This window comes from Nelumbo nucifera, chromosome 5 (assembly GCF_055504915.1).
Source record: "Nelumbo nucifera cultivar China Antique chromosome 5, China Antique-T2T, whole genome shotgun sequence".
NCBI lineage: Eukaryota > Viridiplantae > Streptophyta > Magnoliopsida > Proteales > Nelumbonaceae > Nelumbo > Nelumbo nucifera.
In genome coordinates, this window is record NC_142653.1 from 3,273,726 (window position 1) to 3,289,516 (window position 15,791).

Consider the following 15,791-nt stretch of genomic DNA (forward strand, 5'->3'; position numbering starts at 1 on the left):
GAAAATTGGAAATCACTGTATTTACAAGTGTCCAACCGGAATGAGATCTGCTCCTCACGATTCGGCGCCTCGCATCACATCCACCATATATTGGGAATATCTCTGTGAATAATAATTTATAAGTACAAGAAATGTTTTCAGTGTATGGTAGGATGTGCTTGTAAGGCGCTTGTGAGGCGCCCTATGTGAAGAGCAGATCCGGTCTTGTGATCAACTCAGCTATAAATTTTGGAGACGGAATCTGTTAAGTACGGAGGTATTTCCAATGCATGATAAGATGTGCATGTGAGGTGCCAGGTGTAAAGAGCAGATTCGATATCCAAATTTCGTGGGACCAGGTGTCATAATCGTAATCGGAAACACATACAAATATGACACGGTGACACTCCCCAATTATATATACTTTGACATCACATCAGCTCCGGATGTGACATGTGCCATGTCATTGGCTCTGGTTTGTAGAGATTTTAGGTAAGTATTAATTGTGATGTATCATCATTTATAAAAGTTGGCGTTGGGAGTTGCAACTTATGTATTTATCCTACATTTCGAGAAAATAATTTTCAATTTCTCGGTGAGATGTGTGGTATTAGATGAAATTGGTAGAGTATTGGAACGTGTTTTGTGGTAAAAGATCCTAATTCATAATTGCAATTCTAGGTGAATAGAGTTACAAACTATAATATTTGAACTGTCGTCGATTCTGGCGATTAGATTGTTCGGCCCATGAATCATTCAGGCAATCGACCATTGGCTAAAAAAAGTTGAATTGGTCAATGATCTATTGAAATGGGTGGTTAAATCATTTAACTCGTTTAATAATTTATGGTCATTTTTATTTTAATAAATTTTTATTTTTTTTATTTTTATCAAAATGGACCATCCGTTTGGATCAAATGGTTGAACTGTCAACCCAAAAACCGATGGCTAGAATGATTTTGGGTTCGGGTCATTTTTTAAAGGGTAAATTTCTTAAACTACCCTTATGGTTTTGACTAAGTAGACCCTTACTGTCAGGTATTGTCTAACGCTACCCCTACTATTTCTAACAATTGACTAGTTCTACCCTTATTGTTAACATACATTAATATTCCGTTACACATGATGCATATTTTTTTAAATCCAATTTTACCCTTCATCCCTCTCTCTCTCCTTCCCCTTCTTTCTCTCTCCATCTCTCCCTTGTGCGACGGACCACTCCACCTCCGGCCTCTCTCTCTCTCTCTCTCTCTCTCTCTCTCCCCCTCCTTCTTCCCCTTCGTTCCCTCTACCCTCGATGTACCTTGGACCTTTGTCCAAGCCTCGGCTAGATCCGCTCAGATCTACGTCTGCTACTTCCCTCCGTCCAGATCTACCTTTGATTCGTCTCTCTCCCTAGTTTTAGTGTCTCATCAATCTCTCGTTCTCTCTCTCACAAGGTCAATCCAAACCCTAAAAAATTCCCAATTCTCTCATGTCATGTCTCGAAGCTTCTATACAAATGTGCTCTTATTAGTTGCAAAGAACGTGAGCGAGAGAGAGGATTTAGGAAGTGGTGCTAGTGACATTATTTGTATTTTCTTTTGTAATCTTGACGGAGTTGGATTTTTGGAGTTAGAAACAAGGTTCAAGAAATCGATATGATACGCCTTGTATCGGACATATCGTATCGTATCTTTTGCGTCCCGAAACACCTGTAAGCAAATGTTTTGGGACCCCACCCTTTTTTAATAAAAAAACCCCATTTTTATCTCCTCAAAAACCAAAAGTTGAAAAAAAAAACTAAAAGAAAAATGTATTTCGATGTGTTTCTAAGTGCCGATACGTAGAGGCATATTGATACTTTGAGCCATGGTTAGAAGTGTCATTTAGTATATGGATTCGAATGGGTGAGGGTTTTCTTTGATTTTTTTTCTTCTCTGATATTTTTTTTTTCAAATGCCATTTTGTTACTTTGACTGGGATAGTTAGATTTTGTCTTTGATTTGTAAGCGAAGATAGAAAAGAACAGATGACTGACTTGCATTGATTGCTTTGAGAAGCACATATGAAAGCACACAGTTGTAGATGCAAATCATCACGACTAAGTGACTATTACCATTAACATTTAGAAATGTATTGGAGTCAAACGACCGCCGGTCTAAAGTAGGATTACTGGAATCCCACTTCAGTGCAAAAGAAATTCCATGGGAGTACACTTAGTCAGTGCAAATGGCCATTGAAATTTCGTTCAGTCTCATCTTTAATGAAGTGGGATTGCTGGTTTTGATCTAACGAAGTGGGTGACCACTGGCGACGCCACGATGGAGATTGACGAAAAAGGAATTCCCTCGACCGGGTTGACGGATTCAATGAAGGCCAGTCTAGGATGGTGCTCGGAAGTTGTAGTGGCCGCCGTTACCTATCACAATGGTGGTGCTCAGTCTTTGTTTTTGGGTGTTATAACAAGGGACAAAAAAACATAAATTTAGCTTTGGTCATAAATGTGAATTAAAGGTTAAAATGGGCATTTCAACTGTTCCGCCCATATGAGAAACAGTAAGTGTAGGGCTAGATAATTTTCAAAAGGGAAAATCTATAATGCGGAAAAGATATGATATTGGAAAGAGTTTTGACTAATCAAAACCCACCCATAAATTATGATAAATAACACTTTATTTACTACCACGTTTATAATTTCAGTTTATTGGTCAATTGTTTTTTTAGATATCATATCTTTTCTTTATGATAGTCGAACCCTTTTCAAAATAGTAAGGATATATTTAATCAATTTTCTAAATCATAAACGTAGTTTAAAAAATTTATCCTTTTTTAAAATATTGTAATTCTGGTTAATTGAACGCATTGGCTGTGAAATCAATAATAACACATGGATCCACAATAAGAAATCTTGGTGGTGTGAGCATTTATCATTGGTCCCACAGCTTGGTGAACGGTTATTGTCGAGATAGAACATCTCCTCTACTTGTGATGGGTAGCCGATCTGATCTCATTATTGCCTTCAACTAACCTTATCTCCTTGCAGAGTGGATCTATTCATTCAATGACAAGTGTTGGGATCTGCTGCATTTTTCCATGAGCAGATCCAGACTCCAGAAATTCCAAAACCTAATTTATCAATTCACCTGCTTATCCAAAATAAATGAATAAATAAATAAATAATCTTTTTGTGTCTTACACCATTCGATCTTTTAGCCTCGCTTTCAGCAAGAAGGAAGATAAATAAGAGGACCTGCTGGTTGCTACATCCCTAGTCCTCCTTACACAGACATCCATGATCCAGAATTCCAGATTATGAACATGAAGAAAGTAATATTTAGATTAGACGCTAATTATATAAGCAAAGACCTTCATAATCTAGATTGAGAGAGAGAGAGAGAGAGGGGACTATGGAGTAAAAAAATCATTGGTTCTTGTTTCATTTTTCTGTCCAGAATGCAATTTTATCAACTTGCACCCTGCCTTGTGAACTGAACAGCCTCTAGCTACAAACTGCAGTCAAAACTTTATGAAAGGCAGGCATCTCTTTCAAAGCTGTTTGCTGCAACTGTCAATAGATATATGAAGGTAAATTGATTGCTTGAATCAATATGATTAGCACTCGATCTCAACTTTCTTTACCGACATTTGAGCATGCAAGGGTGCCCGAAGAACCTGGAATGCCAAAGAAAGATGCTACTGTGCTTAGTAGGCATTTACATCCTACAAGATTAGTTCCTAACAGAGGCTGCTGCTGTTGATTTTGTGGCATGAAGTAGGAGGAACAGCCCTTATCATGATACTCTGTACGAAGGCTATCATCTGCATGGGAAAATGGCCTACTTAAAAAATTTACATATAAAATCAAGAATGAATTAACCATATTAGGTTATCAATATTAAGGTCCCATTTGGTTTGCAGGAATAGGAGTCTGGAATCGGAATTGGAATGGGCCATTCCGATTCCAACTGTTTGGTTGGGTGGAATCGGACTTTCATTCCCATTCCTAGTGGAATGGCATTCCCCCATTTGAGGGAATATCCATTCCCTCCCCCTCCCTTGGGAATGAAATCCAATTCCCATTCTGATTCCTGTCTGAACCAAACAGACTATGGGAGTAGACCATTCTGATTCCGGTTCCAAAGGATTTCAATTCCAATTCCAACTGTAAACCAAACCGACCCTAAGTATTTAAGGAACATTCCTTTATTACAAGGATTTCATTAGGGCTCAAAGATTGTAGAGTGAGGTTGGTGATGTTACTAGCTAGGAGTAAAATGTAACTAGAAGATCCAGACACCTGAGAGCACTTGCTTTTATTTTTTATTTTTTGATGATTAAGATGAGAGCACATGCTTGTGATGACCCAATTAAACATGGACACGCCAGCCCTTTCGATTTTCTTTTTTCTATTTCCATTGCTGCCATGTCTGTATCTAATTGGGGGATTGCAAGGAAATACTGCGACCACAAGCAGATGTGGACCTGGTCTAGATAGAAAAAAGTTCAAATTATTTAATAATGGTAGCCTGCAAACTATTACAGCCGGTCACATTGATAAAGAACTTACTGATGCAAATCCAATGCACATGATACTGAAACCAGGGAAATGAAATGGTGCATTTTCAGATAGGAACAAAGCTGCAAGAACAAGAGCCAAGAAGACAATGAGTTATAATTAGTTCATAATAAGATTGATTTTAGACTGCAAAAGATTTTAATGAATTTTCCTGTTACCTGTTAAAGGAGTGAAAGCTAATGGAGAGATAATGTTGGCAAAGGAACATATGCCTGAGATACATCCTTGAGCCTTCCCCTGAAATAGTATGTGTTCAGCTGTATAAGCCAAGAAGCAAAGGCTGGCTATTATACCGGATAATGCATACCAACATAGACATACATAGGGAAACAGGGATACAACTCCCCATTTCCTAACATCTGAAACATGGATAGGTGGGCATACCATATGATATGCTTATATCATGTTTTTGTATTTAGTTGTAATGTCTTAAGATTTATTTCTTATCAAATTTAATTAGGTCTCTAACATATGGCCTCATTCATTTGCATCTTTGTAACTTACCTAGGTAAGTTCACTTACCCATGTTTTTTTGATTTCTAGGATTCCCAGGTAAGTAATGCAATAGCATTTTTACCCATTAAAAGCTAATATGAAAATGGGGAAAGTTGTCCCATTATGCTTTATAAAATTCTCCTCCCCTAGGAAAGTTACTTACCCACTTGGGAAATGCGTAAGTTTTACCCAGGGAAGTGGAGCTTATTTTACCGTGGGGCCCATTAATTAGTAAATGCAAAAAGAACATTGTAAAGTTGGTCAATGGGGCCAACTTTCCCAAACTCATTTACGGGTAAATGAATGGGGCGATAAAGATTTTTATAACATGATTGTCAAAACATGCCATTTTATATATTTTTAAGGTGGTAATACCACTGAGTATTGGATAATAAAAGTCAACCCAAACCAATAACAAAATCCTATATTGTGGGAATATAGATAAAATAAGCCATCAAACAGTAGAAAATGGTTATGTGCAGGAGGAGAAAAAGTACCGAAGAGGCCCATGATATACTGTAAAGAAACATCTGCATCATTCCATTCCATGGATCAGTAAATCCAAAGTTTGAAAATATACAATATCAGCTTAGGTGATAAACATGAAGAAAGTATCAGAATTGGAAAAGCTACCTAGTTACTTACATGTGTACAGTTTGCCAATAACCCTATGGTGAGCAACTTCTCCTCCCCAAGAGTAAGTGCCAACTGTTAGACAGTTGTATGTCCTTAGCTTCAATCAGAAATATGTACATTATGAATTTATTGAAATGAATAAAGTACACATTTGATTCATGTTCCTGTGGTGTGTTTCTGTATAATACCCTTAAACTGGACACTTAATGAGACTTGTGTTAGTTTAGAATGTTCACAGTCATTAGGTAAGTCTGGGGAGATTTATCCTGCCAAGGCTGACACTGGTGTGCTGCCAACTGTTGGGATGGCTTGTCTTAGCTACCAGGGTGAGACCCGAAGCACATGCAGTGTAGGATTAATAGAACCTTTGAACCGGACCAGATTTCCAGTATTGCCCTGGACCTTGGAGATAGATGGGCAAAACTGGAAAATTACACCTAACCCCTAGACTCGATTAACACTAGGTGTCGGATTGGGCTGTCTTTGATATACCAATCAGTGAGATCCTTAGCGGGGGTCAAAACCTGGGTATGTTGGGACAGTCCGAGAATTCACCTGAGTGGGTGATCATAGTGACAGGATCAGTCTCTTTGTCGGACAAAGGTAATGATCAGGGATGCACTCTCTCTGATGGAAACCAAGACTGCTGGCAGCCGATTTCAATTGTTGAGATTTTGTTTTGCAAAATATATTTATATAAAGATATATATATATATATATATATATATATATATATATATATATATATATATATATATATATATGTTATGGTTTCAAAATGATTTGCAAAACGGTTTTAATTCTCGGGATCCATGTAAGTAGAGAGTGCAACACTGTTCCTTGCAGTCGAGGGAGAAGTCCTCCCTTGTCGGGCAGTGTTTTATCATTATGGGCTGAGAGGTTAAGTGTAAGACCATTGAGGATAATACCTGATGGGCTAATCTTGCATTTGCCCACAGTCCCTGGGTGTTACAAGGTGGCTTGGCCCAGGGACCACTTAGGGTAAGTGTTGGGCCCATAGAGCCCATAAGATGGGTTTCAGGGGGTGTACTGTCCATAACAGTGTATTCGGCCAGGCCTTGTAACAAAAGCTGGGCTGAACCCATGTGGCTGATGTGTAGATCAATGTTTGGGTCCCACGCTATACAAGGAAGCCCAACTGGGCAATAGTTTGGAAGGCTAAGTGAGTACATAACCTTAAATGGGCCTTAAACCCATTTCGAACTGGGTTGATTTGATCAGTCAATTAAAAAGGGGCGAATTCTGAGATGGATCAGCTGATAGGATTGGGCCTAGACCCTATCCACTTAGAGAGTCCAAGATCTAAATGAGATTTAGATCTAGAAGCCTCCTAATTAGATTAGGAGATGGCTGATCTGATCTGCAGATAAGATAAGGGTTATCCCTTATCACTTAAAGGGACTTCTAATCCAAATCATATTTGGATTAGCAACTCCTAATGGGATTAGGAGCTGATCCCTTTAAGATTATGAAAGGAGAAAGGGGCGGCAACAGTTAGTGGTTGATGTTCAATTCTCTTCAGAGTTGAAATCACAAGAAGAGAGAATTCTGCACCCTGCGAATACTCTCTTGCCGCCGCCATTACCTTCAGTTTGATCTCCAGTTCTTGGGAGAATTCAATATCTGATCTTGATATTAATCTTTTGGGAAAAGATTGATTAGAACTGTACTCACAAGCCATCCAGTTGATTCTTGCGAAGGGTCAAGTTCTTTTGGAAGAACATTGTTGATTCTGCTCCATCCTGCACTGTGCCATTTTCAGTGGGAGCAGATTTTGGATCCTTCCTTGGGCGTGAACACCTCCATTGGGAGATACTGTTTCTCCGTATCAGGTATTTCCTCCCTCCTACTCCTTTTGGTTCAGATCTGGTTTGTTTCATGGTTCAAGATTGATCATTGAAAAATATTTTCTTTTTCTAAAATAGGGAATTCGATTCCCTGCAAAGATGGGAGAAATTTTTGAAATTCGCCCAATCCATTCCGCAAGACTTGGGCGTCCATGCGATGGATATCCCATCCCTTCACCAACGTGGGCATGACAACCAACTGCTTTGTGTCAATTGTCATCCAAAGTAATTGGGAAAAAGGAATATGTGAATACACAAATGAAAATGCAGTATAAAATACATGAATTCACGAATTATGTGAAATTACCTTTGAGATGGCTCCTGCAATCCCAGATATTACCATTAGATCAGCAAATTGATCTTTGCTGAAGTGAAAACGGGCCTTCAAATAGTACTGCATAATGCAATTAGAAAGTCGGATTTATCAATCATACAACGTTCAGAATGTCTATTTGAAAACAAGGATATTATTTATAAATTGAACCTGTAGTACTAGCTAACAATGTAGTGCACTAAATTGAAAATTTCAATTCTTGATTAGTTTTATGACTTAAGTACATATATCCACATCAAAACATTGCTAGAATTGATCGGGTGTAATATAGTTTTCATTTGATATTGAAAGCTTTGACTGTAAAAGCCTTTTGACATCAAAGAACATGATGAGCCATCAAAAAAAGTGACCATTACTTCTCAACAGAAAGATTTCACTTCCCAAAGGAAAATTATTCTTCACATTTCCCTGCACTAATTTGGTAGTTGTTGGACAGTACCCATGTGAGTGTCACACTTTCAGTAGTTTCACTGCTTTCTACTTTAGACCCTAATAATTCACCAACATTAGACATGATACGTTATTGTACTAGCTATTCTATTCATTAGTTTATGCACAATCTGTAAGTTTCACTGCTTTCTACCTTTTTTCAAGCTCCAAACTTGTTGCTAGTCACAAAGCTTTCCTTAAACTTAGTAGAAGGTTGAACATTGGAGGTCATAAAAATGTTACTTTCTGTCAGCAGAAAAATACTGACTAATTCATTGAAATAGCACATCTGTTTACTTCATATGAAAATATCCACCAATAGAGTCACAGGTTGGAATGGGCCTTTTGGTGATTAGTCTTGGGACCTTCCTGAAGGATATATATGTAATAAGTAATAGCAAAAAAAAAGGAGAAGGTATGGCATAAGGTCTGGCTCCAAAGTTGAAGCTATCCAGAAGTTCTGCTTGAAGAACCGTTCCTGTTGGCATACATCATGCTAACTAAGAGCTCTTCATCCATTGCTGTTATCAACAGAACACATCAAATAAATAAATATTGTTTATTGTCTATGTCAGATAGCCGACTCCATATAGTTGGGATAAGGCTAGCTTGGATAATGATAGTGATGATGTTTATGTCAGATGTACTGTTTTCTAATGAGATTACCAGACCATATATTGACTTCTTGGATTAACTAGATGACGTGTCAAGTGTCTTACGAGAGGAGCACTTGCAACACCAAGACAATCTCATGTTTAGTAGATCGCGGAAGAGTATTCCCTCAGTTATTCCTAATATTTCCCCCTATATATATGCTATCTTACTTACAAGCATCTCTCAATTAAAACATAAGAATAATATACACAAAAAGGGTTACTATTCAACTCCGTGTCAGTAATTTTGGTTAAACATGATTACCACGAACTCTCCTTATATTTGGACTCCACTGAGAAAAAGTAATTACATTATGCAGTTTTTTTTACAATTCTTTAGGAACCAGTGAGACCATTCAATATAAAAAATAACGAAACAGAAGAAATTTGATCATGCATTTTATAATCTGGTTTCAGTTTCTGATTCATGGAGGGAGAAAGTACCAATAGTGGAGAGTGAAGGGCACCTTCTGCAAGATTGGTGAAGAATGCAACAATTGCTGCTTGTGAGAATGTCAAGCTGCATGGTAAACTTTTGTAACCTTATGAAAAGAACTCAGATGGAAGAAATTTATGACTTATTTTGAGAAAACTCGAAAAAAAATGTCTATGAAAACAACTCAGGCATTCTGCGACTCAATTGCCAAAGGTTCTATGGGTGTGTTGAGGTAATCAGATCCCAATTGGACCCAATAAATTTGAACATTCCACTTCTCTACCTCTTAGGACCAACTGTCCTTTACACAATACTTCCTTCTTAGTTACTTCATCAATCATCAGCTCTAAGGTGGTTGATCAGTTAGCAATAACAAGAATTGCGCCTTCCTAATGGGGTCTCCATTGGAACAAATAATGAAAGGGCTCTTCTCCGACACTTGTTGCTTGGGATCATTCAAATCTTCACAGATCGACTCCTTGAGGAAAGCCATCATGTATACAGCTGCAAGCACAGCTACAGAAGCAGAAACCTAGAACAAAAACAGTGATTATTATACATGAACATGGAAGACATTGGTGAGAATTGAATCAATTGAAAGATAATAATGGAGAAAATATCGAAGAGGGGAATAAAAAAACTAAAAAAAGTAAAAGAAAAGAGAGTGTTAAAACCTGGAATGTGGATGAAGTAGAGAGGAAACGAGCAGTTAGAGTTCCGCAGACAAATGCAGCAGACACAATGCCAGCAAGAATTCCGAACGCCGATACTCGTTGGCTATCTGGAACGCTGTCCGCCTGCAAAAGCAGAGAGAGAAGTAATGTGGATTGTGGAGGGAATTTTGAGTGAAGTTAACTTACTAAATTGCCATGGAACTTGAAATAAAATGAGCCCAGATGATGAGCAGTGTCATAATCCGTTAGTAATTTACATAGTACCTTGATGTATTTTTGACATCATTCTCAGTAACTAAACGTCTTATCACGTAAAATGGTTTTAAAATTATATAAATGATATTTTTGACATTATGTAATATTTAATTAAGGGAATACTAACAGATTGACTTGTAAGGTTGCAAAGGGTGGTTGGAGATGGAAGCCAATCTCTTTTTCAGGGGGTTCGGCTTCAATAAGCTCCAACCTTTACAGCCTTCCATTGAAAATATCTTCCTACTTATGTATCTTATTTAATAAAGAGATATTCACGGGCTTGCCCTAATGGAAACCAATCTCCGGATTCAGCTTCAGTCAGGGGCAAAAGTCCGTTTGGGCAGCCTTTTAGTCTTTTACGGTCTTGCATTAGAATATCTTTGTACTGACGGAGTCAATCTCTTTTTTAGGGTATTCAGACTCAATTTAAAATGATTATAAATACAAATTTATAAAATATAAAACCTTATATTTTATATTATTTTATATATATTTGCACTGTATGTATTTATATTTATACTCCTTCTAAATTGAGCCTCAAGTATTGCAATAAAAAATTGCACCTATTTGTAATTTACCCAAAATTTTGTTATCTCATTGATAACTGACAACTATTGTCCTGTCCATGCGCAGTATAGCCCGGCCTATCAAGAAATTGCTCCGTATCTCAGCTGAGCTTAGTTAGAAATCAATTTAATTCCTGATCTTGACTGATTGACACGGTATATTTACTCAGCAATCAGCATGACCATTCCCGCAGTCCCACTGGATCATCCCTCTACGGCTCTACCTCAATTTGGTGTCTGGTCTGAAATGTAGCAAGCCTCTAAGGCCTTGCTAGAAATGGGCCAAGCCAAACAAATGGGTCGTCGTGGTTCTCTGGGATGTTCTGGGCCCAGGGGAATACGAATATCCTTAGTCATGAACTGACAAATGGAACGTAGGTGGATGGGTTAATGGATTACAGGTGCGAGGTGTCCTGTAATTTCGTCAGACAAAAGAGAAAATATGGGTTGAAGAATTACCACATAAGCCAATGAAAGGCACTGAACGCTGCCATCACAAAGCATAGATGTGAGAGTCTTGAGCACGTAGTATGCGTAGAATAAGCTCGTTGTTCTGCTGCAAGCCAATATAACTGTAAAAAAATGCGTTACTATTATAACGTAAAACCATTCCCGTTCTCTAATCTCTACTTCATTATTGTTATTTTTTGGGCTTGGGCCAAACGGACTAAAATTCTGAAATGATCTATCAGTTTTGATGTGAGGCCAAGGCAATCATTGGAATTATGTACAGTAACATTTTGAGTTGGTTCGTGATGGGTGTCAAAACTCAAATGCGTTCAAGAATCAAGAATCAAGAATCAAACATTTATTATTTAGGTCTGTTTGGTTTGCAGGAATTGGGTCTGGAATCGGGAATTAGAATGAATCGTTCCAATTCTAACTATTTGATCGGATAGAATTGAAATTTTATTTTCATTGCTGTTGGAGTGATATTCTCCCATTTGAGAAAATGGTGGTTCCTTCTCCTTAAGAATAAAATCTCATTTTTATTTATTCTAATTCAGATTCTTGTCTAAACCACAAACTTTAAGAATAAACCATCCCAATTCAGAATTCAGAATTCAGAATTAACCAAGGGGACTACAAGGTTAAACCATTCCAATTCCAAAAGATTTTGACTAACCAAACAGACTTAGTGAGGCAAGAAAGAATACCTAGTGGAAAGATGGCGAGAGTCATTGGGAGGATAAGCAAAACTTTCCTGCCGTAGATGTTGGAGAGGTTTCCAACCAAAGGCGCTATGATGACCGAGCCCAGCCCTGTGATCTGCAACAGAACAATACACATCCGTTGGTGATCTTGCGTGACCGATTAGTTAGGTTGATATTGATCCATAATTCCATATACAATGCAACGTTCAAAAAATTGATATCTATAGGGAGTTTTCCTTACGGTGAGTGTATCAGGGTTTTGATTGGTCCAGGGGGTGAACGGACTTTAAACTGGTTCCTCTGAATCGGATTTGAAAAAAAAAATAAAAAAAACTAAAAACAACTGATTCTGTCCAATACTCTTTTACCGATGTATTAAATGTATCGATATTTTGAACCTTGATACAATATATCTTCAAATATTTTAAAAAATGTATTTTCAAATATTAATTTAGTAAGTGGAAAAAAAGGTTCTTGATGTAAAAGAGATGAAAATAATAACTCAAAAGTTTTCAATCTGAAAATATTTAGACTAAACAAATGAAAATAATCATCTTTGAACCAAACAACGTTCAGCTCGTTAACCTCGTCCATTCAATATGTAGACCGCATAGGTAGTAGGGGTTCAGTCTTGCACTCTTGGTTCAACCAAATCTGACTTCGGGACTACTGATCCTATTTCCCAAAAATTACTTTTTTTTTTTTATACAGAAAGTTTCCAAAAAAATTTACCTTTGGTTAAACTCCATATACCCTCCCATTAGAGTGTTTCGCTTAACTACCTAACTTCATTCAAGTTAAATAAATAAATATATTTGTTAACATTCTATTATTAGGAAAATGGTCATCAGAAAAATGCCCTTGCGTGCATCATGTAATACATTAGCCACTTTTGAATCCAATTTTACCTTTTTGGACGAATTTTTCCTTGAACAAGCAGATAACTCTGTTGGACTGGGTTTAGGGACGCTGTGACATTGACATATGAATTGGCAAAAGCATCCTTAAAAAAAGTAATTTGGACATTTAAAAATATCTAATACATAACATGATGGGCACAGGGGGCATTTTCTATTTATTTTCCTAATGGAATATTTAGAGGTTTTTATTTGCTTGTAATAAATAGTTCAAGGGATAGTTTTATACAAAATAAGCTTAGCTAATTAAGTGAAACATCTCCATGGTATTTAGTGTAGGGGCTACACAATGAGGGATAGCTCGTCCCTCATCAAATCCTTAACACGCCAAACCAGTGATGGTGTGGGTAGGAGTGTAACTTGGATTGACCCGACTTTAACATTTTATACTGTTTTGTTTTGGGTTGGGTCTATTTAAATATTGACAAAAGCCCAAGTTGAGACCACCCAAATTATACCCTTTTGACATTGTTTTGAGTTAGGTTTATTCAAAATTTGACAAAAAACTTAGGATTGTGTTGGGTGTAGGTGGAATCAGTTCCCAACCGATTAGTAATTGGGACGAAAACATAGACCTATAAATGTCCTCGTTAATAGTCAGGTCTATCATGTCCATATCAGGTTATATTAAAAACTATATTTGTTTATTAAAATAATAACTTAAAATTTAAATTTTGATCATATAATCTTAATAAAAATGATGAAAAATATTAAATTATTTATATGTTAATAAATTAAACATTTTTAATTAATATTTTTTATTCATTATCTATCAGATTTATCATTTCAAATATAAATTATGATAAAAATTATAAGTAAAAAAATTATTATATATAAAATAAAATAATTAGTTCTTGGTCTAAACTGTTTTGAAATTGGAAAGAACTGGAACCAATCCAATTATTAATTGGAATAAAATTATGAATCCAAAACCGTTATAATCAGTTTGGTCAATTTGACCCGACCCATTACAATCCTATAAAAGCCGAACAAAATCCTAAGTATGTAATACAACCAGCAAAGACGTTACCAACCGAGATAACAGGGGTAGTCGTTCCCTCGTACCTACAACCCCCCAACTAGACTTGTTCATGGGTCGGGCCGGGCCAGGCTTTCACTCTGTATTAATAGATTTTTCTAAGGCCTGAGCCTGAGCCCGGCTCTCATAAAAAGCCCAAAGTTCGGGCCTAGGCCCGAGCCCAAAATTTAGCCCATACTGTTACTATTGCTGAAGCGGCTGAATAGAGATAGAGAGAAATTATAAAAAAATATAAAAAATGTATATATTAAATTATAAATATATATATATATATATATATTTCAATAGATATTGTATTATTTATATATTTTATATAATATATAAAATACATAAAATATATAATACTGAATCGGGCCGGGTTTTTTTGACAAATCTTGAGCCCGGCCCAAAACACAGTCGGACTTACTATGTTAGGCCCGAGGTCAGGCCCGCGGACTTAATTACATGACCAAACCTGACCGGGGTGGCCATGTAATGGGATTTTGATTCCAAAACTCTGCTACAATCAGCCAGGAAACTTATGAACTGAGTCACCATCGGTTTTTTTTTTTAATGGGTGAATAAGAATCATAAGCTTGAGAACAACACAACAAAATCAAAGCCTTTGCTTTCAAATAAAAAAAAAAAAAATCAAAGCCTTGGAGGTATTGTGGCATCGTGTGGAGCGACAACAATACATGGAAAGACCATGATTTACAGATTTAACCCTTCACCAAAACCATGTCGCAACAGAAGTGAACTCGCATGTAGTTGCCACTTTGCAGGAAAATCCATCAGCCTTGGTCCAACTAAAATAGAAAAAGGGGAGTAAATCCTCTTCCTCCCTCAACTGTGGGTCCTTGGGAGATTTACATATATAGTGCTTCACTCTGATTTCTGAAGTTTAGCATCCTAAGCTTGACTGGCAATGCATTGAGAGAGAGAGAGAAGGTTAATGATAGTCATAGACATACCGCCTGTTGGAATCCACTGAGGTAAATGGCGATGGAGCATTCATCTCTTCCGGGGCAAAGCGCCGACATTGTAACATCGGTGATGGCCGGAATCACCATGAATGTTGCCAAGTGATAGAGAAACACTGTAATAAGGAAGTGGCTCAACCCTGCAATTGCATACGCCATCTCTCTATCTCTGTATATGTGTCTCCAACTCCCAGGTGTAGTAGTACAACACAGATGGCAAAAGAAGAAAAAGAACGAAAGAAGATTCAAGGCACATCACATAAAACAACATGGGGCCAAGCAACTTCATTTAAATTTTAAAGAGCTAATATAATGTATATTCATTCTTCCTCTGTACGTCCACATCAGAAGTTGTGTCGTCATATTCGCTAACCTCGAATTAAAGCTTTTTCTTTTACGTCTAACTACTTAGCTTCCACGCTTTAGGCTAATTGCTTCCGTACCGTATATGATCATCTATTAATTAATTAACACAAGTTACTTCCATGTCCTTCATGTTTAATTGGATTTGAAGCCTTTGATCAAAATTATAATTAATCATGCATCTTCACTTGTGTTAAAACCGAGAATTATGGCCTTGTATGTATTGCAGTGGCTCTACCAATGCGTTATTTCATCTAATTCAAAGGCTTTGATTTGATTTGGTTGTTTTAGCTCTGGGTTAGCTATTGTCGTTGAAACAGTGGTTAGAATAATAAGAATCTTCTGTCAGTGTTGGATCATCCATATACAGGTAGCTAGAACTTTCCAGGCAGTTTCGAAATGTTTTCGTTTTCATTGTACCCCCTTGCCTTTTGTCAATCATGCACAGAATATCCGTGCTATGCACACTGCAT

At 37.1% G+C, this 15,791-nt stretch overlaps 1 protein-coding gene across 1 annotated transcript; it reads right to left on the reverse strand.

Moving 5' to 3' along the window:
• Positions 1 to 3,376: 3,376 nt before the first annotated feature.
• Positions 3,377 to 15,223, reverse strand: LOC104603875 (uncharacterized). Its single transcript, XM_088887512.1, has 12 exons — positions 14,947 to 15,223; positions 12,041 to 12,152; positions 11,343 to 11,455; positions 10,063 to 10,185; positions 9,736 to 9,920; positions 9,397 to 9,472; positions 7,844 to 7,930; positions 5,678 to 5,740; positions 5,530 to 5,562; positions 4,696 to 4,774; positions 4,529 to 4,599; positions 3,377 to 3,780 (listed from the first exon to the last, which is right to left on the reverse strand). The coding sequence occupies exons 1-12, from the start codon at positions 15,112 to 15,114 to the stop codon at positions 3,697 to 3,699; spliced, it is 1,194 nt and encodes a 397-aa protein (XP_088743638.1). The 5' UTR covers positions 15,115 to 15,223; the 3' UTR covers positions 3,377 to 3,696.
• Positions 15,224 to 15,791: the final 568 nt, after the last annotated feature.